The sequence below is a fragment of the Neofelis nebulosa genome, chromosome X, assembly GCF_028018385.1.
Source record: "Neofelis nebulosa isolate mNeoNeb1 chromosome X, mNeoNeb1.pri, whole genome shotgun sequence".
Lineage (NCBI taxonomy): Eukaryota > Metazoa > Chordata > Mammalia > Carnivora > Felidae > Neofelis > Neofelis nebulosa.
This window is the reverse complement of record NC_080800.1, coordinates 4,578,907-4,606,133: the sequence shown is the minus strand read 5'-3', so window position 1 is coordinate 4,606,133 and position 27,227 is coordinate 4,578,907. Positions and strand designations below refer to the sequence as shown.

Genomic DNA, 27,227 nt, shown 5'->3' with positions numbered 1-27,227 from the left:
CACAGAAGATCCAAAACAAAACAAAACCAAAATCAAAAAGCAATCCAACTCACCAGTTCTTCTGAGGCTTCCCCACAGGGTGCTCTCTCGCCAGGAGACTCTGACACTGTACCTTCCGTCCAAGGACCTCACACAGCTTTTGAAGGAGCCATGCTGGACAGGACCCAGCCCAGAGCTCCCGGGCTGTGAATAATCACGAGACAGCCCAGGTACGGCCAGACAGTCATCGCGGGGTGATTGGCGAATCGATCATAGAAAAGTTATTTAACTGCACGTATCTCTCCCCTTGTCTTCCCTCCCACCCCGCATGTTTCACATATAAATCAGAGGGAGACTGCCCTTCCTGACCCCAGCTGAGTATTCACGTGCTAGGTCTCACTTCGTTCAGAACACGTATTGGGTCTGAATGCTTCCCTGCAACCCTTACTGACCGGCTGGCAGGGGCGGGGGGCGGGGGGAAATGAAACCCCAGACGTTCAGCCAGCATTCCTCATGTGTCAGTGCGGGACAAGGAAACAGAGCTACGGGAGGGGGGCGGACAAGTGCTGACGTGTTCTTCCAGCAGTAAGACCTGGGGACGCGGGCGACGGTGATGTTTTGAATGCTCTGTACACATCCTGATGCACACAGGCCCTCCAAGCCTGTCTGTTAGGTGAGTTCCAGCCGCCTACACGGCACACGGGGCCCCGAGGAATTCATGCCCATCGCCAACACCAAGGCTCGGGCACTGAGCAAGGACGGCAGCAGGCTTCATGGGTGGCGAGCAGGTACGTGTGCCCTCAACACTGATGAAAGGGGCAGGGACTCTCATCTCCCATATCTTGGGGGAAACCAAACCTCAAGAAAAACAGCTTCCAGGATTGCCTTCTCCCCTCACATCATTCATCGTGTTTTGTGTACAAGAAGAAAAAAGGTAAAGCCGAACTCTGAGTAGTTGTGCTCATTATCCCACCTCTATAAATAAAACATTGCCCATTTGTAATTATTTTGTGTGCCTCTGGCTCCTGGTAGGCACCCACTGAATTCATACATAATGCAGCAGGTGCTAACATAGTTCCCATTCTTAACGGTAACCCGAGATGATATCGCACCGAAATCTGAAACAATATCTTATTGTGAATAAGCACGACCCACACATTGTCACGGGGTGATGTCTGGTCTCCTGGGGACTCCATAAAACTTGCACATGGGATAGAGGTTTCATACGAGCTAGTGGTCAAAACTCCAGCACACCCCGGGATGCTTCCAGTCAATGAATGCTTTAAAGCTCACCAAGAAATGTCTACGGCAATGCTGAAACTCTACAGGTTTAATTCCCACATGAGCCCCCCCCCCCCCCCCCCAGCAAAAGCATGGTCTTGGTGGTCCTGGAGGGTGGCTGCTGGCTTTCTCATTTATGACCCAGCACCCTGCCCCAGCTGCTGCCACAGTCCTGTGGCTTGGAGTGTGCAGGGCAAGGTGGGGCCACAGGGACAGAAAGGTCCCTTCTCAAGGGTCCTATTTGAGACATGGCTGCAGGTGGCAGACTGGAGACGGACCCTCCCTCTGAAGGGCATCTTCACGGGTTCTTGGGAGCCACCCAGCCGATTCCTGTCCATCCACAACTCCTGAGACAGGGGTAGTGGTGCCTGCTCCTATAGGAGCCCCCTCCTCGTCCTCCTCGAAAGAGGTCCTCCCAAGCAGAAGTCCCAAAGAGCAAGCCATCTGCAAACCTCTCATGTGTCTTTCTCCTTCCCTGCTACAGGGCCCAGATCCCACAGGGCCCGACTATGGCTACCTCCATCGAAGATTCCCCTGACACTTTACTTCTTTGCCCCTCGACCAATGCTCTCAATGTAGTACAGCACTACAATAAATATCCCCTCAGAATGAGGGGATATGAATTCAGTTCTGACTCTAGCACCGGATAGCTGTGTGACCTCAGGAAAGCACTCAGCCTCTCTTAGCACCAGCCCTCTTTTCCGCACAGCAGGAAGAATATGTTCCAGGCAAGGTTACCGACTAGGGACAACGGCCCAGCTCTGACTGGTCTGCCCATCAGAGGCATCACAGAGGAACCCTCACCCAAAACTGGGTATGCCGTCTCACTCGGCTCTCTATAGAGGAACAGCCCAGTGGAGAGACCATTGCTGGAAAATTCTCGACTCCCACAGAACTAGGGCACGACGCAGTCATTCAGGCATCAGCAAGCAAAGACTCATTCTCCAGGACTGAACATAAAGACCAAAGCTCAGTCATGAGAACCCTGAATCAAGGAAGAAGCATCTCCATGCAAATCGGGCCACTGGGACAGGCAACATGGTGCTCACGGAAAGGTTCTCCTCTTAGCCATATGGGGAGGAGAGGCCTTGGGGCCCCAGAATCCACCGTTCAGTTTTCCTGTTGTATTATCGATGGTGACATAGCGTTCAGTGCGTTGAGCTCTGCGTTCATTCGGGGTGGGCTCAGCTATTCTCCAGCAAGGCACCCACCACCTGCAAAACGCCCAGAAACGCTAAACCACCCCTCATCTTGAGACCCTCCTTGTGATTACCATGAACGTTACCGGGCATCACAAAAATCATGTAGGAAAGCCCCCTACAGAATGTGTAACATGGACAGGGGCTGAACAACGGAGGAAGATGGGGAATTTGTGGGTTGTTTCCAGGAGGCGCTTTTGGCAACTTATGGTCTCTCCTTACCACGTACTTCTCAGTGTTCACTAGCCCTGTGCACTAATCGTGACCTTCTCTTTGGCAGAACGCATTCCGGGGTTTGAAGCTTTATCATTAAACCCCAAATTAAGTCCTGGATGTCACCTTCCCTAAAATGGCATTGTGGTCTAGTCCAGGAGGAAGGACTCACAGGAACTGATTGCCTCTAAGGTTCATGCAGAGTAGTGGAAATGGCCCTGGGAAACAGAGCTGAAATACATCCTTTTAAATGTTTTGTTTTTTTTTTTTTAACGTTTATTCATTATTTGAGGGATGGAGACAGCAAATGGGGGAGGGGCAGAGAGAGAGGGTGACATAGAATCCGGAGCAGGCTCCAGGCTCCGAGCTGTCAGCACAGAGCCCAATGTGGGGCTCGAACTCACGAACCATGAGATCATGACCTGAGCCAAAGTCGGATGCTTAACTGACTGAGCCACCCAGGCGCCCCAGAAATACATTCTTTTTAAGTGTTACTCCTTCCATGTTAAATACAGTGGCAGCCGACATACATATTCATTTGAAGTGTGGCCACAAAAGAACAAAATATTGTAAAATATTATACCACTCTCAAGTCTGTGCTATTTTACGTATACATACATACACATTATATACAAAAAAACTTTCCTCTTAAGTTTCTGAAAGCCACACACATATCTATTTACATACTCAATGCATGTGTATGTGTAAATCAAGTCTGTTGAAATGCTATGTAATGAATTTTATTCATCAGTTTCTAAAAACCATAAATGCATATATTACTTATACGCGTCTGCGTATATGTAAGCTAAACATATTTAAATTATATACATCTTTCCTCCAGTTTCTTAAGGGGCGTCTGAATGGCTCACCTGGTTTCGGCTCAAGTCATGATCTCATGGTTTGTGAATCCCAGCCCCGCATTGGGCTCTGAGCTGACAGCATGGAGGCTGCTTGGGAATCTCTCTCTCTCTCTCTCTCTCTCTCTCTCTCTCTCTCTGCTCCTCCCCTGCTCGCTCTCTGTCTCTGTCTCAAAATAAAACACACACACACACACACACACACACACAACTGGCTGGCTCAGTCAGGAGAGCGTGCAACTCTTCATCTTGGGGCCATGAGTTCAAGCCCCATGCTGGGCACAGAGATTACTTTTAAAAAAACTCACACACACACAACTAGATGATTTATGTACGTACCATAAATGTGTGTGTCTGTATGTAGACACACACATCCCATTGCTCCTAAGATTGTTAGAATCTTCACTCTGGGAGGTACTTAAGATTCTCATTCTGTACAGTTTTACTATGTAGATTTATTCTGCTATCTCAACCTGTTGGGTGTCCCATTGATGTGCTCAGATCCCAAACTCATACTAAAAGATTGCTTCAGGACAGCTGTGGTTAGAATTTTGGAGTCTTCCTGGACTGTAATCATAACAGCAGCCTGGCATTTCTAAAACTGTGCTGGGATGGACCCAACCTAATGGAAGTTAACACATATTACTTCCTTTTTCAACAGTGCATGTGTGACGAGTTTGGGAAAAACTGTGTTAAAAAAAAGAAAAGTGAAAACACCACCACTGACCCCAGGAACAGTCCTTCTCAACAACATGTGACTGACAGATTTAGCAAGGATGGCTTGGCACATGCCCATTCCAGGCTCCTGTCTTCTTTTAAAAAAAAAAAAAATTTTTTTAATGTTTATTTTTGAGAGAGAGCGAGTACAAGCAGAGTAGGGGCAGAGAGATGGGGACAGAAGATCCGACGTAGGCTCTGTGTTGACAGCAGAGAGCTCCATGCACGGCTTGAACTCATGAACCAAACCGTGAGATCATGACCTGAGCCGAAGTCAGATGCTCAACCAACCGAGCCACCCAGGTGCCTCCAGGCTCCTGTCTGCTTGGGGAGGGAGAGGAGGAGGCCAGCAGCCAGCTGTCTGCTCCCACCTGCCATCTGCTTCGCTGCAGTTTGTCCAGGAGCAGGGTGGAGCTTGGCAAAGGGGGACACCTGCTTCTCTGGGGCTGACTAGGGTAAGAGCTGCTACTTTACTAAGGTCACAGTCAGGCACTGCTGATGCTGCTGAAGGGGTTCCGAGCAAGCCTCCCCAGAGTGGGTCAGCTTGGCACATGGACTGTTTAGAGCTGGAGACAGACAAGACCTCGCAGGCTCAAGAGCAGCTTTCACCCCTCCCATAACCACCTACAAGGATCTAAACTAGGGCTCTTTCTCAGAATGAGAGTTATTATCAGAGATGAATTTTATCTGAGTGCCCATCTGTGTGGCAGGGCAAACATCTAATTACTGAACATGTTCTTACTGCCCCATGATTTGCCTTCTCCTTTGAGGACACCATCCCACTCCTTAGCTCAGGATGGCATAGATACCTCGTTTTACCTTTCTGACCTGGAACCCCTCACGTATGTGGTGTTCCTGTACCTACGAAATTAAATTTGATTTTCTCCTGTTAATATGTCTCATGTCAATTTAACTCTCAGACCAGCTGGAAGAATCTACGAAGGGCAGAGTAAAATTCTTCCTCCCCAGCACTGCCCTTGTGGATTTGCATCTAAACTGCACAAGGGAAGGGGCGCCTGGGTGGCTCAGTCGGTTAAGCATCTGACTTCGGCTCAGGTCATGATCTCGCGGTCCATGAGTTCGAGCCCCGCGTTGGGCTCTGTGCTGACCACTCAGAGCCTGGAGCCTGTTTCAGATTCTGTGTCTCCCTCTCTCTCTGACCCTCCCCCCGTTCATGCTCTGTCTCTCTCTGTCTCAAAAATAAATAAACATTAAAAAAAAATTAAAAAATAAACTGCACAAGGGAAGAAAAAATATATATAGTGTTTCTTCTCATTTACTTTTCTTAAAAGATTATTTTTTTTAAGTTTATCCATTTATTTTGAGAGAGAGACAGTGCAAGCGGAGGAGGGGCAGAGAGAGGAGACAGAGGATCCCAAGCAGGCTCCGAGCTGCCAGCGCAGAGCCAGATGCAAGGCTTGAACCCACGGAACCTGACAATCACGACCTGAGCCAAAACAGACTCTGACCTGACACTTAACTGACTGAGCCGCCTGGTGATGCTGGCATCTTGCTTCCTTCTGTCTCTTCCCCCCAGATCACAGGAGGGGTGCCCGGGGGCCCCCCCGTGCTGAATCTCCTCCCCAAGGACAGACTCTGTCCTCAGCCTCACCTGCGAGAGCACACACCTTGCATCCAACTGCTCTGATAACACTGCTGGCTGGTCGGAAAGGCTTTGATCCTCTGTGGCAGTTTATACAAGATGCATGGGGCCCCACTCAGTGTTCAGCGATGTTTATACAAGACAGGTGCTCAGGGTCCACATTAAAGAATGACTGGGTATTCGCGGTTAAAATTGGCTTGCTGTTTCATAACATGTGTAGTAAAAGCCACCAGGCCTCCCCAGCGACTGGGATGTGCTCGCTACTTTATAAACCATCTCAACAACCTCGCTGGGAAAGCAGTTAATTATTCTTATATATAAATGAGTTAATGGTGTCTGCTCTTGCATCATTAGGCACATCCACCATGGGCACACCTACCCCTAACCTGTCCTGGAGGGAGGGCCCCCTGCCAGAGGATTAAGTCAGAGGCAAAAATCAAGAGGGAGAGAATTTAAAATGAGGGGAGCCCGGGGGGCTCAGTTTGTGAAGCATCTGAATTCAGCTCAGGGCACAATCTCACGATTCATGAGTTCGAGCCCCATATGGGGCCGTCTGCCGTCAGCACAGAGCCTGCTTGGGATCCTCTGTCCCTCTACCTCTCCAACCCTCCCCCACTTGTGCAACTGTGCGTGTGGTACATCTGTGTGCACCCATTGTCTCTCAAAACAAAACAAAACAAAACAAAACAAAACAAGAGATGGAAGGTAAGAGGGAGGGGGGAGGGCAGGAGACCTTGTGTAGTGCCATGGATCCCAGTGATGAACGAGGCTCCTACCAGGGGGGCACAATGAACCTCAGGCCCCTCCCTCAGATGTCCATGGTCGTGTCCAGTCACCGAGGCAGAGAGAAAAACAGGCTAGGGTTTGACCACGCACTTCCAATCTCCCCAATGTTTGAGCATTCATCCTCTCTGTAAGATACAATTTTATCTTATTTTATTTTTTTAATGTTTTTATTTATTTTTGAGAGAGACAGAGCAAGCGGGAGAGGGGCAGAGAGACAGGAAGACACAAAATCTGAAGCAGGCTGTCAGCCTGAGCTGTCAGCACAGAGCCTGACGTGAGGCTTGAATGCACGAACCATGAGATTGTGACCTGAGCCGAAGTCAGATGCCGAACGGACCGAGCCACCCAGGCACCCTGTATACATACAATTTTAGATGAGTGACATCTATTTAGGTACCAATGCGATGTGTGTTTTTTCTCATTCATGAGTGCTATAAAGTTCATGCTGGAAGTTACGTTTCCTTGCCATTAACATGGCCTGGCATTTTACTTTCCTGATAGAAGTTTCTTTAAGCCCTTTTGCCATTTTGTGAGGGTCGGTTTAAAAGTGAAATAAATAGGGTCGCCTTGGGGGTCAGTTAAGAATCCAAGTCTTGATTTCGGCTCAGGTCATGATCTTGTGGTTCATGGGGTCAAGCCCCACGTTGGGCTCTGTGCTGACAATGCGGAGCCTGCTTGCAATTCTCCTTCTCTCTCTGTGCCCCTCCCCTGCTCATCTGCATGCTGTGTCTCTCAAGGTAAACAAACATTTAAATAAATGAAATAAATAACATGTAAATACATTTAACCCTAAAACATACATTGCATTAACCTGAATTCAAGTAAAATAAGTCGAAGGCACGTATCCCACCCTCTTGTCGTCTCCTAAGACACTGGGAAAGCTGACCGGGATACGTGACCACCCACCGTGGGGATCACCCACCAGCGTCCACGCAGATAATAGACCCTAACAAGGTCTGGCATGTTTCCCACACTTTCACATAAAAATAATCGCCATCAGAGATCCTCATACCAGGTGGAGCTCCCATACCACAGTGCAGTGCCCGGCATACCCCAGGTGGGGGTCAGTGGCCTCGGCCACCCGGCTGATTCAGTAGGTCTGGGTGGGGCCTCCGGTTGTGCATTTGTGGCCAGACCCCACGTGAGGCTGACACTGCTGTGCCGTGGGCCACCTCAGTTGTCTTCCGGTGCCGGGAGGAAGCTTGGCTTCTCTCGCGGAGGTGAGTCCTTGCGACTGTACTCTGATGGCCAAGAAGGTCAACAGTCACAGCCCTCTCCACAAACCAACCAACCAACCACATCCCAGAGGAAAGACACCATGAGTGGCTAGGTCAGCCATTCACGGAGCTCAAGCCTCAGTCCAGGGCTGCCTGGCTTATGCAGAAACCAGGGGAGCAGGGAGAGAAGCAAACCCAAGGCCTCCCCAGCGAGGGGCCCCCAGTTCCCTATTCCCAGGCCAGGCACATGTTTTTGTTCTAAAAATGAACTCGTGAGATTTCTTAGCGGTACAGGGAGCGGGTTCTCCGCGTTCTCCCTCTCGAATCCCCGGTCAGCGAGCTCTTCCCACGGGGTCGTGAGTTCCTGGAGTCGACGGGAGTCTACCTAGGCTGAAAGGTACTGCGCATACGGGCCAGGACTTCTGAACATCGGAACCTGCCCTCCTGCTTCCCTACGCGGCTGGACTCCAGAACGGGACGCCGGGATGTGCACGCGCATACGTGTGTGTGGATGCGTGGATGGATGTGCGGCTGGAGGGATGGCTTCATGGATAGGTAGACAGACAGACACAGACGGACAGACACAAGTACTGCAAGGTGCTGCTGGCATCTACCGGGAGGAGACCAGGGATGCTGTTAAAAGCCTACGGCGCACAGGACGGCCCCCACCACACAGAAGGATTGTGCCCATCTGCTACGTCTGCCATCACTAAGGACCACGGGCTAGAAGCCCAGGTATGCAGGCGAGTGGTTCCGTCTCCAAATTCGGCCGCATTCTGAGGTGCTGGGGGCTGGGACTTCACCCCATGACTTTTGGAAATCACGATTCGGCCCACGTCAACTTTCCCTGCCCCAGATGTCAACAGAGCACGGGGCGGGGGGGGGTGGCAGGGGACGATTCCAGACCAGGGGTACGCAGGCGAGCGGTTCCCACACTTACTTCACTGCATCTCTATGCACACGCGAGGGCCCGGGAAGCCACCTGAAAGTCTCCTCGAACATGCACGAGCCTTCCCTCGCTGTGCTATCTGGCTCACGCCCGCCTCGGAGGGAAAACAAACCCGCGTGCACACTGCGGTGTGGAGGTCTACACAGGGCTGCCTTCCAGTCTTCGGAGGCATGTCTGGGTGATTGTTACAGCCGTAAACCAGCGCGTTCAGTCATCTGTCCCCAGCCAAGTAACCAAGGGCATGACTTATCAAACCGGAATATAACTGGATGGCAAAGGAAATGGTAACACTCTACGATGGACTGGATGTTGGGGGTTCCTCCCCCCCAAAATTCATAGGATGAAGCCTGAATCTCCAGTGGGGCGGTACTTGGAGGGAAGACACTGGAGAGCACGATTCTGACACCAATGCCTATTTGTGGGTTTTCCCACAAATCTAACACCAGGTGGGTGCCCTGCAGTTAAACCCAATGCTGACACACATACCTGGAGTCAGCATTGGATCTCACATGGGAAGTCACAGGGAAGTCTCCAACGCTGTTCCTGCTACCATCAAATTAGATGGCCCTAGCAGGGAGAGGTTGTCACCAGAGCCTCTGACGGAGCTGCTATAGATTCGAGGTTCCCAGGACCCCCTCTTGGGTTCTGCTAATTTACTAAAGTAATATAGGGGCGCCTGGGCGGCTCAGTCACTTAAGAGTCAGACTTTGGCTCAGGTCATGATCTGACAGATCACAAGTTCGAGCCCCACATCGGGCTCTGTCCTGACAGCTCAGAGCCTGGAGCCTGCTTCAGATTCTGTGTCTCCCTCTCTCTCTGCTCATCCCCCACTCATGCTCTATCTCTGTCTCTCAAATATAAATTAAAAAAAAATTTTTTTAAATTTACTAAATATATACCATGTATAAAACACATGCAGTAATGTATACAGACTTCACAACATACACGTGTGACATATTAATATAATGATTAATCAGCTTTTGATGAGATCATGATGGAGCCCCCCATGATGGGATTACTGAGCTTCTAAGAATAGGCATCAGAGCCCCCACCTCCACCCACATGAGGACAGAGAGACAAAACAGCCACCTACGAACCAAGACGCAGGCTGTCAGCAGGAACCAAATCCGTCAGCTCCTGATCTTGATTTTGGGCCTCCAGAACTGTGAGGGACAAATGTCTGCTATCCAAGCACCCCTGTCTGTGACACTTTGTTACAGTGGCCAGAACAGACTAGCATCCTCTTAGGAAGGGTCTCCCATCTGCAATGTCCACAAAGAATTTATAAGTCTCTGACAGACACAGTCCACTACCCTTAGGACTCACTCGGGAGGTCTTCGGTGCTTAAGTTTTTATTACTGTGTGCTGTTTAGAGTTTGATCTTACTGAATACAAAAAACTACATATAACTTAATAGACTTGATGCACAGATGCGTACCAATCCACAAAGAATATAAAGCACACAACATATAATAAAGTACAAAAGTATGTTTGCACACACATATGTGAAAAGATACGCGTACTTTGATATATGCCCTTCACTGCTCCATCGTTATGTCTGAAGCCACTCCCAGGCCAGTTCTCCAGCTAAAGGAATGTTAAGCTGTGCAAGGAACCTTGCAGTGGGAGAGGGTGCCTTGGGCTCTCCAAACTCTCCACAGGCTTGGCTAGTGCTGCCAACAGGGACCTCCAGTGTCCCTCAAGGCTTCCCTCCACACATCTTTTTGAGACCCAGCCCTGGCCCCCCCCCACCCCCACCCCAGCTGCTGCAGGGCCCCGCACAGGCAACCTGCAGAAAGGGCACCATCCATCAGCCTCAGGCTCCCCGGGACCGGGTCGGAGCCAGGGAAGGAAACGAGAGCCGCCCAGGGTGAACCGCAGGGCTCGGTGGGTTTCCAAACGGGACTTGGACGACAAGCGCCTTTCCAGATACGACACAGAGAGCAAACACACGGACAGAAAAAGCAAGACGAGGAAGCTGAGATAAGCTGAGACATATCTATCGTTTTTGCTTTAGCATGCATGTTCATTGTGTGGGAGAGGATCCTGATTTTCAATCTGTACGATCACTTGTGGATGTGTTTTGGACACCACCGCACTACAGTTGATTGGATCGTCTGCCGCATTTTAAACTTGTCGGGAAAAGTAAGACATCATCCCACGGGGAAAACACAATTTTGCAAACATAAATTGTAATTTGTGAAAGGAAATTCATCCTCTCTCTCTCCCCAGAAGCTCTGTTTCTATCCTTGACTGTTAGGAGAAGAAGCATCAAAGTGCATTTAGTTACGTGTGTCGAAACCATTTCAGGTGTGAACCTGTTTTCATTTTTTTTTTCCCCCAATCTAGCTTGTCACAAACATGACCGTTCTTGGGATCTGTTTCTGGTTTTGTTTTTTTTTTCTTTTGTTTTTGTAAATAAAGGGATATCTTCCGTCATATCCAAGAGATATATAAAATTCAAAGAAAAAATTATTTGAATCACATTTTTACATCTGTGGAGAGAAGTCCACACGACTCCCTGTCCCTCTGCAACTGCAGTGACGTATACACGTGTGTCTATATATTACACATATAATGTTGGAGTCCTAACCCCTAGGAGGCTCAGAAGATCATCTTATTTGAAGGCAGAGTCTTTACATAGATAATCAAATTAAAACGTGGTCATTAGGATAGGTAATCCCTTACAGCTGGAGTCATCATACAAAGGGGAAATTTGGACACAGAAACAGACCCACAGAGAGATGATATAAAGACATAAGAAGACCATGTACAAGCCAAGGAGAGGCCCGGAACAATCCTGTCCTCAATGTCTCCGAAGGCATTGACCCCTGTTGGCTGTTTGTTCTCCAACCCCTGGCTTCCAGAACTGTAAGGCAACATATGTGTGTTGTTCAGGCCACCCAGCCTCTTTGTTACAGCAGCTGAGCACAGTCCCCTCACTAACTGATTGAACTGCCTTCTCTGTCCTCAAAAAGAAATCATAACCTATCACAGCAACAGCTCTAAAAAGACACGAATTAACTGAATATATACTATTTGCTAGTACTAAGGGATTGCTTGACGCGCGTGTCTCCTTAAACATCCATCTTTCATGCCCAAGGAAGGCGATGCACAGAGACTCCTTGCCTATCATCTTGCTCCGCTTACCCAATCCACGCAAGTCACACCGGACTTTTTGCACTTCACCAGAAACACACCCTTAAGGTCTTACAGTCTCTGGAACTTTCTAAGTTCCGCTTCCTTAAAGAGGCCCTATCCTTATGCTTAAATATGCATATGCAACGCCAACCAACACTAAACAGAAACGGACACATAAAGGTATCTTTGATCGTGGCGAAAAAGAAAAACAAAATTATTTCCAGGTTGCATTCAGAAAGAATGCAAAAGGTTTAAAAAAACAAAAAACCAAAAAACCTCAGAGCCACAAAGGCAGGTGAAGCATGAGCAGGCGAAGGCGGCAAGGCACATCCCTAATTTTGCTTCCTCCGTTTCCTCTCTGATCGTTTTCGGCTGATTTTGGGAGGACGCACCAGCTGGGGAAGCTCTGTCGGTGATGAAGCAAGGGGGGCGGAAGACCCGGCAGACCCGCTGGCCATCGCGCATGCGCCAGGCGGGGCCCAGGGGGCAGAAGGCGCGCGAAACAGAAAGGGGAAATCTGCGAGGGTCCCGGGACGACCAATCAGGGCTCGGACGGCTGCATAACCAGGCCATCTGGCTCCACGTTTACCGGGTGGCTCGCGGTGATGCCCGCCTGAGCACCTCTACGGCCCTCCCCGCAACTGCCCCAGGGACCATCCTTCGAGGCTCTCCCTCCGTCCTCCCACCCTTTCCAATCTCGTCCTGCATCTGCCCCCACACCGGCAGGTAGTCGCTGCGCTGCCCCGTTTGCGGGGGTGTATGCGGCCAAACTCGTGCCCGCCCGTGCCGCATCCCGGCTCCTCGGCAGAGACTGGGTGACCCTCTTAGACGCGCGCGCGCGCGCGCCACAGAGGAGAGACGGAAGCGCGCGTGCGCGGCTCGGAGCGCGCACTCGACGACTCGCCAGAGACCGCCAGAGGCGCGCGTGCGCAGTGAGGTTCGGGACGTGCAGGGTGGCTCGGCGCGCGCGTGCACGGTAGCGGCTCAGGGCCGGGAGGCTCGGAGGCTCGGGGCGCGCGTGCGCAGAGCGGCTCCGGGTTCGCGCGGAGGCCTGGGGCGCGCGGGCGCGGGGCGGCGGGCGCGCGCACCTCTCTCCGCCCCTACCTGGCCGTGACGCCAGCACAATGGCGGCTTCCGTACCCCCGCCGCGGCCCGTCACCCACCTGCTCTTTGACATGGACGGCCTCCTTCTTGGTGGGTAGCCTGCGGCCGCCACCCGCGAGGGCTGTCCGGGGAGGACGCGGGCGGTGGGGGTAGGGGGGGCGCAGGCTTTCAGGCCCGAGGGCGGCGGCGGGGCCGAGTCTGGGACCCCCAGGCGGGCAGCGGCGGCGGGAGCGCCGGGGCCATGTCAGGCCGGCCGCGCGCGGGGCTGCAGTGTCGACGCCGCCCGGGGCACTACTTCCGGTGGCCGCGCCGCGCGTGGGGATGGAGTGCGTGTGCGGGGGGGGGGGCGGCGCGCGTGGGGGCGGCGCTCGGAGACCACCGCGCGGGAGTGAAGGGTCCTTCCCGCTGTGCTTGCCGGGAGCGTCGCCCTGCCTCAGTTTCCCCACGTGCGCACCAGCCTGGCGGGTCCCTGCCGGCCTGCTCCCGGGGGCCGTCGGCTTGGGCGCCGAGGTGCACGCACCTTGCTTGTAGCATCCCACGGGGCAGGGGTCCTCAAGCCGGAACGTCTGGAGGCGTTGGGGGGCACCTAGGTAGAGGGGGATGTTGCTAGAATCGGGGGGGCTAGAGGCCGGGCGTGCTGTTGGGGCTCCCGCGGTGCACCGGAGCGCCCCACGCCACATTATCCAGCCTCAAATGCCCGGACTGCAGAGGCGGACGAGCCCTCTTAAGTGGCCTGGCTGCCCGGAGTGACCTTCGGCTCCGGCATCACTTGGGGAGGGGCTTGGCTGTGAAAGAACTCCACCCCACCTTGCTTTTGAGCCCAAGGGTCTGAAAGTTGGATAAAGCACAGGGATTATCAGTCCTTCTACAACGTGCTCTCTCTGGGGTTCGACTGAGAAATCCATGCTCATCAGGAAGTTCACCTGCCGTGAAAAGTTCAGGTAGAATTCAGAGAAGACAAACAGCCAGTGCGTAAATGTGGAGAGAACTGTCCTGAGGGCTACCCAAAGCCTCCACATCCTGTTGCATAACAGTATTAAGTTACTGTGTTCTGACCTCATAGCCTCCAGAAGCCCTCACAGAACTGTAAAAATGCCTGCATAATTTACGTGGGCTGCTGACCTGGTGGAGGTGTGCATACATTAAGGGGCTCTTAGCCTAGAACCCTGTAGTGGAGGATATGTGCATTCACTAATAAACAATACAACTCAGAGAGGTTAAGTCACTTGCCCAAGGTCACACAGCGGATAAGGAACAAAGCTGAGGAATGATTCCAGATCGATCTGATTCTAAATATAAATGATGTGTTCATCTTAAACGGTGAGTATGACGTCCTTCCCCCCCACCCCCCCCCCCCCCCCGCACCCCGCCCTCTGCACTGGTCCTATTGCTAGGTGATTCAGTAGTAATAAGACTGATTTTTTTTTTTTAAGCCACAGAATAGAAACAGGCACTTTGAAACCAGATTAATTCCCGTAAATGTATAAAATAAATAAATAAGTAAATCCCCATAGAGGTCACCAATTGCAGAGAACAGTGCATGTAGCTCCTAAATCTGAAATGACTCCATTTCAGAAACCTTCTGGGATTCATAAGTATCGTTGGTAGACAGGACTTTTCCTGCTCAGGTGGTCAAGAAGTTTACGTTGTCAAATAAATTCCTTATCCTCTAATGAAAGGCCCAAAGAACTGTTCTGGGAGTCTCATGAATATTAATGCAAACTGAGAGGTCTCGTTAAAATGTAATTTATTAAACTTCTAAATGAGCTGCATGCTTACGTCGGACTCCCGATGCAAACATAGCTGCTCCTTGAAGCCAGGAATGTGGCTTCTGTCACGGGACCTGCAGGAGCAGTTATGCGCAGGGGTCTCCACTTGCCAGTTACACCAGGCGAAATGGTTTGCCCTTTGCAACTGTCATCCAAGCCTTCGAATTGGTCAGAGAAGCAAGGATTAGTGTCCTTTGGGAAGATAAGACATGGCCCTTTTTGGTTTTTTTTTTCCCTCTTAGTGTCTGCCCCTTCTTTCAGATTTCACTCTGCTTTGAGGTAGTAAGTAAGGCTTTGCAGAACCTCCTCAGAAATTCACTCGTTCCGTTCTTTTTATAAAATGTCTCGTATAAGACACTGCTTTCCAAAATGTACTGCTCTGTCTTGTGCGGTCTGGTCAGTTATGCTGGTGTAGTTCATTCAGTCTGTCTGCTGTTTGCAGCACACTGTGCTGTCCATTTGTAACGAGTCCTTTTGCGGTAGGTTTGTTAGCACGGTGAATGAATTTTCCCCTGCAAGTTCCATTTGTCAGCCTAGCCTCCTGTACTGCTGTGCTCAGGGAAATGCGGTTCAAAACAATTAGTTTCAGGAGGCAATGCTGATATCCGCGGGGAGGCTTGTTTAATCAGAGGAGAATGAGGAAGTAAACAAATTTTTGTGGAAAGGTTGACCACACCGAGGTACTATTTCGGACGTTTGAAATATATGACACTGTTGTCCTTTGCAATAGAAACGACACTTTTGGATTCTGTTTTTGTTGACACAAGGTAATAATCAACTATGATCTAGGTAATAATTTTGTCTCTCAAATGCCATTTAGAGAAAGAGGAGAAGGGACTGAAATTGTTTATCAACCACGACAAGATTTCAAAGGAAGATGACAGGTATTCCATGGTGTCTCGCCTTCTGGATGGGGAAGATTATCTGGTTCGTAAAAAACTGAAATTAGGAGCAAAGTGTGTGTGTGTGTGTGTGGGGGGGAGCCTGTCGTTTTTAGCAAACAGGAAGTTTGCTGTGCAGAGCAGTGCTCGTAGAAATAGGACCTGCATAAAACGTCCCACAGCAACGCTAAAACACACATGACCAACTGACCTGCGTAACATGTATGAGATTTTTTTTAAGTGGAGATCGGAGCTTCTTTTCTCAGTGGTGCCCTAGCATCTGGACACTACCAGGGTTGTGACACTTCCTCAGGAAGGCAGGGCCCAACGAAGCATTGTCAAGATGCCTCCCTACGCACACGCATCCCCATTGGCTGGAGATAATCATCGCATGCATGCTCTACATTTTGGAACCGCCCCCCTTGGCTGTGTGCCCCGGGGTCTCGTGCTGGGTGTGGGGGGCAGCCGTGCTCTGGTACGTTCACATTCTTTCTGCCCTGCTCCCCTGGGAGCTGACCGCACGTGCTCAGGCTTTAGCTCTCCTTGCTAGGTGAAACTGGGGTTCCTTCCGTCCTTGCAGAGAAGTCAGCTGAAGTTCGGAGGGCAGTCCAAGGCCTTGCAGCTGAGGAGAGCCCACGCCCAAGGCCTTGCAGCTGAGGAGAGCCCACGCCCAAGGCAGCGCAGACTCTGAGTTTCTCACTTTGGAATAAGATGCTGCCGGGGGTCTGGGGAAGGACCCTTTAGGAAGAGTGGACTCTAGACCATGTTGGAGAAAACTGGCCATTGCTAACAAAGCAAACCAAGTATGGGCCGATGCTGCTAAACTGTCCCCATCGGTGACACTTTCTAGTAGATCTGAACTGCATCCTCCTCAAGTTTGTGCCTGGTGTTAGTGGTCAAACGCGTCCACCTAAAATTTGTGCTTAGAGGTGGTCGTTGGTCGCCCACCACAGCTGCTCCTCTTTCTAGAATAATTGAGAAGGGATTGAGATCCAGATTGCAGAATCCTGCTGATAACAGACTTTTGTCCAGCTGGCGGTAGGACGGAGACATTCAGCAAATCCCTGTGAGTGCGGCTGGGCCCTGCCCTGTCCTCGCCTTCTCACTGTGTGTTTGCGGCTTCACAGACTCTCATCATCGAGGGAGGACAGCACTCACACTTTGTCACAAAGCCATTTCTGCTCTTTTCCTTCTTTCTTCTGGAAAAGCAGTGTGTTGGGCGATATTTTGGCCCCTTTTGTCTTTCTGATGATTTGCCTTCACTCTGATTCTTTTCTTTTTAAATTCCCGTGATTTACGTACCAGTCAGGGTCCCTGGTTTTTTAATGCCATGTAAAACAGCAAGGGAAATGATGCCCCCGAGAAGTGTCCTCAAAGCACTCATTACAAAGACGCCTGGTCACACCTAGGGAGGAGGCATTTTAAAAAGCATTGAGACACAGCCCATAACTGGAAAATAGAAAAGCGTCCTACCACAGTGGATTGCATTTGAAAATGAGTTTCCTATATCAAGTCTGCATGAGTACCTGTGGCTAGTAATTAGAGCATTTGATTTGTGAGAACTTTCACGTAATTGTGTTAAAATAGGTGGGGGCAATCTTGGCTGTTTGGTGCAGATGTCTCTGGTTAAAGTTGCCCTCAGGACGTGTAGGGAGAGTTTTGTTGAAAACGTAATAATCGTAACATGTCCTGTCTTAAGAAGCTTTCTCTCCCCGCCCCCTGCCAGCTCTGTAGAGGTGGACAGCTATTCTAGTGCCTCTTGGCATATGTTCTGAGCCTCGGGTAGGTACATCACCTTCCCTGTGCTCTGGCTCCCTCACACCCAGAATTCCCCGTGACGTCTGTAGTCAGTAGCTAAGTCTCAGTGGGCAGAGTGTCTGTGCGGAGAGGGCCCCTGTGTGGGCGGAGGGTGGTCGCGTCCTCACACCCCTGCCTGCAGGGCGGTTTCGTTGGCATTGCTGGTGGTCCTGGGTTGGGCCGTGGGCGACCTTTGATTCTCCTTTGCTGCTGGGTCTAGGAGCGAGGTCATGGCATACGCCCCTTTGTGATCAGTGATGCTGTACTGGAAAATCTCACACATGACGTGGCTGGTCAGGGAGAGACGCAGGAGCCAACCAAACCTTATGCAAGCGGCCGTAGACTGTCCTGTCTGTACCCGAAATCAGAACAAGACCAAAATCGTGGTTTGCACATGTGAGCTTCTGTGAGACGTTGGGGGCAAGAGTCAAAATAAGCATCAGGCTTCCCTCCCTCTCACGTCCTGAGATCCCGTCCTCCCCCCCTTATCTGTAGGAAAAGCGGAGTGTGCTTGATGAGAACTTTGCACATCTCTCCTCCCTAGACCAGCACGGTCCATGAAGCTGTCACCAGCTGCCTGTCACCTGGGAATGTTGTATGTCTGCCCTGCGAACAGGAAGCACACGTGGTACCCAGGGGCCTCAAATGTAGCTAGTTCACCGAGGAGCCGAATCGTCCCTTTTATTTAGTTGTACTTAATCTCAGCACTCCCCGTGGTGGACCCGTGCATTCTGGACCCGTGCATCCACTCATCCTTGTCTGCTCACATTCCCATCCTTGTCTGGTGCCAGGTGCTGTGTGGGATTCAGGCAAGCCCCTACTCTTAGTCTCAGCGTCCCGATGGGACATAAAACGTGGCGAGTGGACTCTGTACGTCACTGGCTACTAAGCATGGCAAGGGCATGGTAGAGACAGAAAGTACTTTCAACTGAAGTCACCTGGAGAATGTATGTCAGGTGCAGGAAGGAGCGAAGAAGAAAAACGGACATTCCAGACCAGGGGAAGAAATACGAGAGCAATAAACATGTTTTCTGAAGCAGGACAGAGTATTTTTATCAAGCAGACAGTTTGTGTTTAGAAAAAAAAAAAAAAAGACTTCTCAGTAATGATTGTATTAGAACATAGAGGGGACGACGGTCCAGCTGAGAATTCTCTAGTGTTTTCCAAGCTGGGTTCCACATGGTAGTTTTATGCCCCTTTATCCTGCTGTAAATCAGAAAGCTTCACCCCTTCCTCCAATCGCATCCTTTGTTTTCCCCCATGATAGTGACTTTGGGAAGGCCAGTTACGTTATGCAATGTTCTACGTTCTGGGTTTGTCTGGTTGTCTGCGCCTGCTGTCTCCTTACCTGTCCCTCTGTTTCCCATGACCTATGAATTATGCTTAGCGGTCAGCTGCACTCAGCCATTTGTGGCAAGCACACGCAGAGCTCCTGTTGCTTTTCTGGGGAGAAGATGCACGTGGTCAGTTCTGTTGCCCTAGTCCCTGGTCGTGAGAAGTCTCGTCCTCAAAAGACGTGTGGAACTCACTCTTGTCCTCCTTGGTGCCACACGGGGTGTTTTGGTGGGAGGTCTCAAGCCTGAGAGCCCAGGTGTAGGTGGTGGTCATAGTGTCCCTGTGTCTTCAAGACCAGAACCATTAGGCAGAAAGGTGGCCGGGGTTACAGGGGACGCCGAGGCCACGTTGGCACACACTCGGAAAAGAGGGTGCTTGCGGGAACCAAGGATAGGTGTGCTTGAGTGGCTGTGTCTGCAGCCTGTCCACTGTAGTGCGTTGATTTCCACCTCTTCCGGACCACGTGCCGTGATCTCTGAGTGGCTTCAGGGGATTTCATCTAAGTGCGTTCAGACCTGTGCATTCAGACTCCTTGGAAACCCAAGAGTGATGGGACAGCAAATACACATGCTGCACTTTGTACACGCTGGAAGCGCTAACTTAGTACTTCCTACAGAGGCGGGTCTGTGCGGATATAGTTGTGCGTTCTGCACAGTTTACGTCGCTTCTCCAGCCCACAAAGCAGGATTCATGAGTCTTAAGCCAGAATGCAGGGAGGGGTCCCAGTAGCAAAATGCAGCATGACATGAAATCCAGAGAGTAATGACTACGATAGATCGTAATACTCTAGGAGTGCCTGGGCGGCTCAGTCGGTTAAGCATCTAACTTCGGCTCAGGTCATGATCTCGCGGTTTGTGAGTTCGAGCCCCGTGTCAGACTCTGTGCTGACAGCTCAGAGCCTGGAGCCTGCTTCGCATCCTGTGTCTCCTCCTCTCTCTGCCCCTCCCATGCTCATGCTCTGTCTCTCAATAATAAATAAACGATAAAAAAAAAAATTGTAATACTCTAAAAAAAACAGGAAATGTCATAATCGTCTCAAGACAGAGAAGGTGGGGAGGGAGACAGCTCTTTTGAAGAATGCATTCAATAAATATGGAAAGCATGGTTGAATTAGGGGAATCAGCATTTCACAGTCCCCACCATGAATGGTTTGGACAGGAGTCACCAATGGAAGCCAAGACCATTGGACTCAGTGTGGGGGCCATGATGGTGCCCGGACAGGGGCCGAGTGCCATGGTAGAGGATGTGCTGTCCTCAACTGCCAGAACAGCTCACCTGTCTCACAGTTGGGTGGTCACCAGTTGGGTGGTCACCAGTTGGGTGTCTATGAGCGCTTTCTCGTTTGGGAAGGTCAAAGAACAAGTAAGGGGATGCTACGTGAATACAACCAGACAAATACAAACTGCAAGGTCATTCTGCAAGGTAGCCGGGCCAGACTCCTGATCAACGTCAAATATTCTGGGGAAGCAACAGGGGTGGGCATCTGTAGTTTGGTGACACTGACAGGGCATAAGCACTCGCCTTGCACGCCTCTCTCTTGGCGATGGCTCGTGAGCCCAGGCTGCAGCGAATGCTCTCGCTTTAAGGACTCTCTGACCCCCGTGGACTGCCCTCTGCTCTCTCTTGCGTTCATCCCAGTGACCATCAGTCAGCCCTGCCCCACCGGCACACTGTGTCTAGCGTGGAGCCCAGAATTCTCTGTCCGACCTGGTCTTCGGCAGCATCCCCATGAGCCATGCACGCCACACACTCAGACTTCCCTTCCAACCTTCTCTTCCTCACCCTCGGCCCCAGCCCCAAAGCATGCAAGTGCTTACTTAGTCCTAAATCCTTCAGAGCCATTTCTACGCCCTCCTGATCACCAGTGACTTTCTTTAGGCTCTCAGTGGTTTCCTCGCGCAGCCACAGTGTCTCTCGTGAGCCTTCACCATGTGCTCAGCGCTCTTGTGAGCTGCGGTGTGCCTTAGTTAGGTCTGCAAGCTGGTGGCCCGCACTTAACTGCTGTCGCTCCCCTTTCTGCAGAGGACGGAGCGGAGAACGAGGCAGTGATTCATCCAGGGCACTTCTGTGACCCCCACCGATACCAGTGGTGGTTCTGGAACTGTGCTCTTCCCGTGGGTGACAGGGCAGGGATGCTGGGGCAAATGAGTGGTTGAAGAAGGCGCTGGTGGGAGCCCAGAGCTCACCAGCAGTTTTCCCCTAGAACGTTCATACATGTCTTTGAGGAATTTGGCCACAAACTGGTCCCTACTTCCCTTCCGAGAGAAAGAGCGTTGGTGCAGGGAACCATGACTGTCAGCTCTGCCTGTTCTGTGTCTGGTGCCCTGTCCTGTGCCCTGCAGGTTTGCGCTTGGGTACGTGCTCAGAACGCAAACATGTAAGTCGTTTGTGGGTTTGCCAGTCCCAGCCTGACGAGCTCGTCCCTTCCTGAAGGTACAGCAGCGTATGTCTGATGCAATCTTGTTCAACCAGTTGTGCTGACCTTGCCCGAAAGGCAGCAGCCTGATAAAGGCATTTACAGTCGCCCACTGGGTCATTTGGACAATACAGGAAGCCAGCCATCCAAGGCAGTTCAGGTGACTGGAAGCTGCCAGCCCTTGGCTGGGTCCATCCACATGGCTTGGGGGTGGGGGGCGGGGGTAGGACTTTGACTTTCCACTGTCGAGGGTTTGTTTGGGGATAGAGTTCTAAGTGGAGGAGGGATTGGAGAAAAGTCTGATCGGATGGATCCACAGAGCTCGAGGAGACAGATGGTCAGGGCGTTCATTCAGTTCACGGGTCCCACAGGCCTGGCTAAGCTGCCTAGCCAATGCCGGGTAGAGAGACCGGCGCAGGGAATGGATATCTCCCCACCTCACCGCCCCTGTGCTTCTGGGGACACGGTCTGGGGTGCGGTGGGGTATGTGCTGCAGGAAGGCAGATGTTGTCCATGCTACCGCAGTCTCATTTATCTGCTCAGCTGACCCAGTGTCCTTGGGAGCCGGGAGCGGGACATGCACCAGCAGTCCAGGGTGCCTCCCAGAGAAGATCGGTCCTGCGCTCTGTGGCCGAGCTGCAGGAAGACGTTCGGTGGAGGGCGGCCCAGGCTGAGCGTGCCCTAGGCCGGGAGGACGCTGTGCACACATGGAAAAGGGCAGGGCTTTGGCAAAAGTGCCTGTGTGTGACCGGAGAAGAGGTTCCTCGCTGAGTGATGGGAACAGAGCTAGGAAAGTGCCCCCAGGACAGAGCCGTCTTCCTGAGGGCTTCCTGGAGCACAGGGCGCTGTGGCAAGCTGTACCTGGTGATGCAGATGACTAAGGCCTGCCCTCTGTGGAGATGGCCAGCAGGCTGTTCCGGCTGTCCCCGTGAATGACACCAGGAACGCGTTTGTGTCTCGGGAGCCCTGTCCCACGCCACCACAGACCGGTGGCTTTGACGTGTCTCTCCCGGTTCTGGAGGCCGGAAGTAGACAGGTGTGGCCGGGGCCATGCTCCCTCCAAGGTTGGAGGGGGGGGCTGTGTCCCGCCCATCCTAGCTTCTGGTGGCTCCCGCAGTCCTGGCTTTGTGGCCACATCCCTCCCACCTCTGCCTCCCTCCTTATGTGGCCTCTCATTTCCTTCCTAAAGGGACACCTGTCATTGGGTTTATGACACACCCAGATAATACAGGATGATGTCATCTTGAGATTTTTGACTTAATCACATGTGCAAAGACCCTTTCTCCAAATAAGGTCCCATTCACAGGGTCCAGGAAGGCAGGACGTGGATGCATCTGTTTGAGAGTCTCCACGCAGCCCATTACAAGGACACAGAGGGCTGGTGTGGAAGGAAGAGGAGAAGCCTGGTTCCGGGGCAGTTTAGTTCATGACACAGTTTGCAGGGACCAAGGCAGACAGATGTGGCCGGGATTCCCTCCTGCCGTGGCTGAATTGCACGGGCTCGTCCCCAAGCACCGCAGACACAAGGCTTTGGAAAAGTGAGCACTTCTGTTCCGGGCACGGATACATGTTGACTTTCAGTCGCCTGAAAGTCTGGCCACGTTTACGTTGATGTCATGGTTGGGGCGGGGGCGGGAGTCCCGTAGATGCATACGGCAGGCATCACCCTGCCGAGAGAACCACAAGAAATGGCCATCCGTCTAGGCCCATCTTTGAACCGTGCTGGTACCCGGAAGACGTTTCACATTTGCATGTGGACGTCCCCCTGCCTGCATGTGATGCACATACTCATAGCCCTGGATGGTAGGTCTAGGAAGGAAGGATCTGGGAACTCAGCCAAATGGACCTACACCCATCGCGTTCTGCTATGCGCCTTGATTTGCTTCGTTTACTTTTGCATGGAAAGAGCAAAGAAAGAAATTCATTTGGGGCCAGGAGGACAGTGTGTTACCTGCTACGGGGAGCGGGTGGGGATCCTTCATCATTTCCGGCCTTCGGCCTTCGGCCCTCTGATTCCTCCTGAGCCCTGTGCCAAAGCCTGCCGTTTTGGGTCCTGTCCGTGTGGACGTGTGAGCACGCCAAGTGCTGTCATTCGCTTGTCATTCGCTTTGAAAGGGTCTGAGTCCTTGAACAAGGAAGGGCATCAACCCCGAAGTACAATTACAGGCTGCTCCCGGATGAGAGGAAGGGAGTAGCCCTTTGCCGACAGGCGGTCTTTGCTCGCGGGTTTTGCTTCCAGTCTGTCCCTTCCCGTGGGTATTTGGGGGCAGGCGGCCTGCTTACAGTGCTCCGAGGGCGCCGTGGGCAAAACCCTGGCTCCTAGACCACGTGGTCCACCGGGGTTCGGAGCCAGGTCAGTTCCGTGGACTGTTGGGGTCTGAGCACGTAGAACAGCGCCCAGACGTGGTGTGTGTGTCGGCAGAGAAACCCCAGTCAGTACGTACCTGGTGGTGTGGATAGCCGCCGTGTATACCTGCATGGCGGGGACGAGCGTGGATGGGAGGAATCGGTGGGAGGGGACCCCTCGCTTCTCTCCAGCCTGCATTCTCAATACAGTGCAGCCAGTAAGAGAACAGAAAGTGGAACAGAACCTGGGATATCCGTGGGCATGTGCCGTGAGATGTTCCAGGGTTGTTAACTGTCGTTAATGAAACATTGGGCTGTAACTAATGACCTCCTGGCACCTCTCTGCTATATACTCGCCTTCTCTAATTATGTCCAAAGCAGTGGCTGCCAACTGCCGAAGGCCAAGGACTCTGTCCTGTCTTCCCACATAAGAACCACACTCACCGTGTCACTTCACCTGCGGGAGCTCAGAGTCCAGCTGCATTTAAGTGCAATTATATTTAATACATACTTGCCAGGTACAGAAAAGAGATCATGACGGCTTGTGCTGGGAATTTATAATCTAAGATACGAATTATTGATTATTCACAGAATAATTACCTTGGGCCTCGCTCTTGGGTCGGACAGCTGTCTGGATCCTGTCCATGGCACCCCTCGTTTGCATCAATACTAGCCTGTAAATGCAGGGCCTAATATAGCCTGGGTGTGTGGTACTTGGGTAATGGGAACATATTTCCCTGGGTGGGAAGATTATCAGTAGAAAGTGGGTATCCACATTCATATTGAGGAAACCCTCCTGATACACCCCTGTGTATTTCTTAGTTCCAAATGTCCCCGCTCACCTTTTCCTGAATGTGGGAAACTCCATTCTGGAATCAGCTGACATTGCCAGGAGCTGATTTCTGCCTTGGGGCAGAACCCTTTCTCCCCAACCCTTTCTTAGTCTCTGATTCTCTCTCTCTCTCTCTCTCTCTCTCTCTCTCTCTCTCTCTCTCTCTCTGTCTTTGGTCCACTTCCTGTGTTCAGACTTGACTACACCTCAGTTTTAAAAATGTACCAACTGTTAATGTTAGCAGTTCAAAACATTTAATTTCTGCCTACTCTGTGTACAAACGTATTAGGCTTACACCATCACCGCTAAGAGGCCATAACAGCCTCTGGTTCTATTTACAATTTCTGTCATCAACTTAAACACCTTTATGGTCATTAAACCATATTTATAAAGCCACTAGGTTTTATGTCCTCGTTCACTACTTCTCTTGTCCGATTTAGCCAATGGAACCTTTTTGAATAGCCAACGATCACTTTCCCCTAATAAATGAAGTTGATTGAGAACGATGAATCTGCAGTTCACTTCACTGTTCCTGGAGACGTCAGTTAATATCATCTTAACGTGTGAGTGAAGATTAGTAATTTCAGTGCACGTTTAAAAGTTTATTTATGGCACTGTGGCCCCAATGGGCCAAATTCAATTAAAGACTGTAAGTCACAAAGTATTAAATAGCACACAAGAGTTTCTTTGGTGGTCTTCCTTCCCTTAAACATCACTGAGTATCTTGGGCACCGAATGAGCTACCTGTCCCTTAGGGAAAATCCGTCCTCTACCAGATACTTTTCCCACCCAGCTGATTAAATTTTGCATTTTTTAACACACGTAAATGTCTTTCCACTTAAATCCAACACTCTTTGAACTCGACAAGAATTCTCCATTCTGATTATAGGTCCCAGCTTTAAGCAAGTCCTAGGGAGGGCTATGAAAATGGCGTCTGATTGAAGGCGATATCTTTCATGTACTGGGTCTGACTTAGAGTAACATCTTATAAGGCCATAGACTGACATGCCTCAGAAAATGAACATGCGGCCGGCCTTAACTCTGTGTCCATGGACCCTCTACGTGTTCACAGAGAGGTGTCATGAGTTGCCCCTTTGCCGCTGGAAGTCAGGACACCAACCCCATACCCTTTGATCAAGACTGCTCCCCCATCACTGCGTTTGAGTATCGGTGGTACACTCTCCATGGACGGAGGGACCCACACCTTGCTGCTTGTGGTTCTTTGCAGAAACCCTGAGTACAGTTCAGTAAAATCTGAGATTTGTAAACCCACTTAGGTCATGTGAGCATATTCTTTTAAATAAAAGGATCTTGATTGGGGGTGCCTGGGTGGCTCAGTTGGTTGAGCGTCCGAGTTCGGCTCCTCAGGTCATGATCTCACAGTTCGTGGGTTGAGCCCTGTGTCGGGCTTTGTGCTGACAGCTCAGAGCCCGGAGCCTGCTTCGGATTCTGTGTCCTGTGTCTCCCTCTCTCTCTGTCTCTCTCCCGTTCATGCTCTGTCTCTCTCTGTCTCAGAAATAAATAAACATTAAAAAAAAATTAAAAAAAAAACTACACTGGAATTAAAATAAAAATAAAAAATAAAATAAAAAGGATCTTGATTATTTGATTACTCTCCTAGTCCCTCCCCATTTTGAAAAATAAGATGTGTAAGGAGACCTTAAGTGGTTGGTTGGGTATGCCCTTGACAGAAAGAAATACTAAATAGATAAAGATTTATTAGAACTCCATGGACCGGACTGGGACTCCCCAAAATTCACCACTTGAAACCCTTCACTCCCTGGCCCTCAGAATGGGGCTGTGTGTGGAAGTGGGGTCTTTAAAGTGGTGACCAAGGTAAAATGAGGTCAGTAGGGCAGGCCCTGATCCCATAGGGATGGTGTCCTTGTAAGAAGAAGAGATTATGGGGTGCCTGCGTGGCTCACTCAGTTAAAGCCTCTGACTCTTGATTTGGCTCAGGTCACGATCTCACGGTTTTGTGAGTTCAAGCAGAGCACGTTGGCTCTGTGCTGATAGCATGGACCCTGCTGGAGAATCAATCTCAATCTCTCTCTCTCTCTCTCTCTCTCTCTCTCTCTCTCTCTCTTTCTCTCTGTCACTCCCCTGCTTGCTGTCTTTCTCAAAAATTAATAATAAATAAAAAACCAGGGGGAATTAGGACACGGGCACACACAGAGGGATGGCCACGTGAGGACGCGGGGAGAAGACGGTTTACACGCCAAGGAGACAGGCCTCAAGGGGGAACCAGCCTCGGCCCTGCCTGGATCTCAGGCTCACAGCCTGCAGTATTGGGAGTGGGAAAGGTCTGTTAAGCCTCCCGGTCTGTGTTCCTTTGGTATGGAAGACCAGTCCGCCCAGGAGTTTAGAATTTTTGATACCCTGAAGGGATCCAGCAGTCTGCACCAAGGTTCAACAGTCTTCGCCCTGGGGACGGAATGCTCTGGGATGTACAGAGCTGGGATGTACAGACGGAATGCTCTGGGATGTACTGGCTGTGCCAGTGGGAACACCACGGAAGTTTCTCCAGTCTTCCTTGGGTCCTCTTTCCACGGTTGAGTTTTGTGACATTCCTCCACCCCCCCCCCCCAACACACACACACACACAAACAAACAAAACTGCATAAACAAAAACCACGCCCTGACAGCCAAAGGAATATGCCTGGACGTGATGCATTTTGTGTCTTTAAAGGAGGAGCACTTTGTAGTGATCAGTGCTGAGTTCACCGCAGTGTGATTCCTAGATGTCACGATGCTTTGCCTCACCCTAAATTAAAACTGTTTCTGGCATCGTCTCCCTACTAATGC

At 51.0% G+C, this 27,227-nt stretch overlaps 2 protein-coding genes across 8 annotated transcripts in view; one reads left to right on the top strand and one right to left on the bottom strand.

The window, feature by feature from the left end:
• The window catches only part of STS (steroid sulfatase), a 158,123-nt gene extending 144,304 nt beyond the window's left edge, over nucleotides 1-13,819 (bottom strand). Inside the window, exon 1 of one of the 3 annotated variants that reach the window (XM_058714422.1) lies at nucleotides 13,567-13,819. The gene's annotated coding sequence lies outside the window, so the exon portion shown is untranslated. Of the gene's footprint in view, nucleotides 1-53; nucleotides 162-13,105; nucleotides 13,346-13,566 lie in introns of those variants that run through there. The other 2 variants (XM_058714423.1, XM_058714425.1) reach the window with 2 other exon arrangements.
• Nucleotides 12,965-27,227, top strand: part of PUDP (pseudouridine 5'-phosphatase) — a 665,979-nt gene continuing 651,716 nt past the window's right edge. For 4 of the 5 annotated variants that reach the window (XR_009257299.1, XR_009257300.1, XR_009257301.1 and 1 more), the window contains exon 1: nucleotides 12,965-13,136. Coding sequence is in view for 1 of the 5 variants with exons in the window: in XM_058714426.1 (XP_058570409.1) it covers nucleotides 13,067-13,136 (70 nt within the window). In the remaining 4 variants the exon portion in view is untranslated. The remainder of the gene's footprint in view (nucleotides 13,137-27,227) is intronic. The other variant, XM_058714426.1, reaches the window with a different exon arrangement.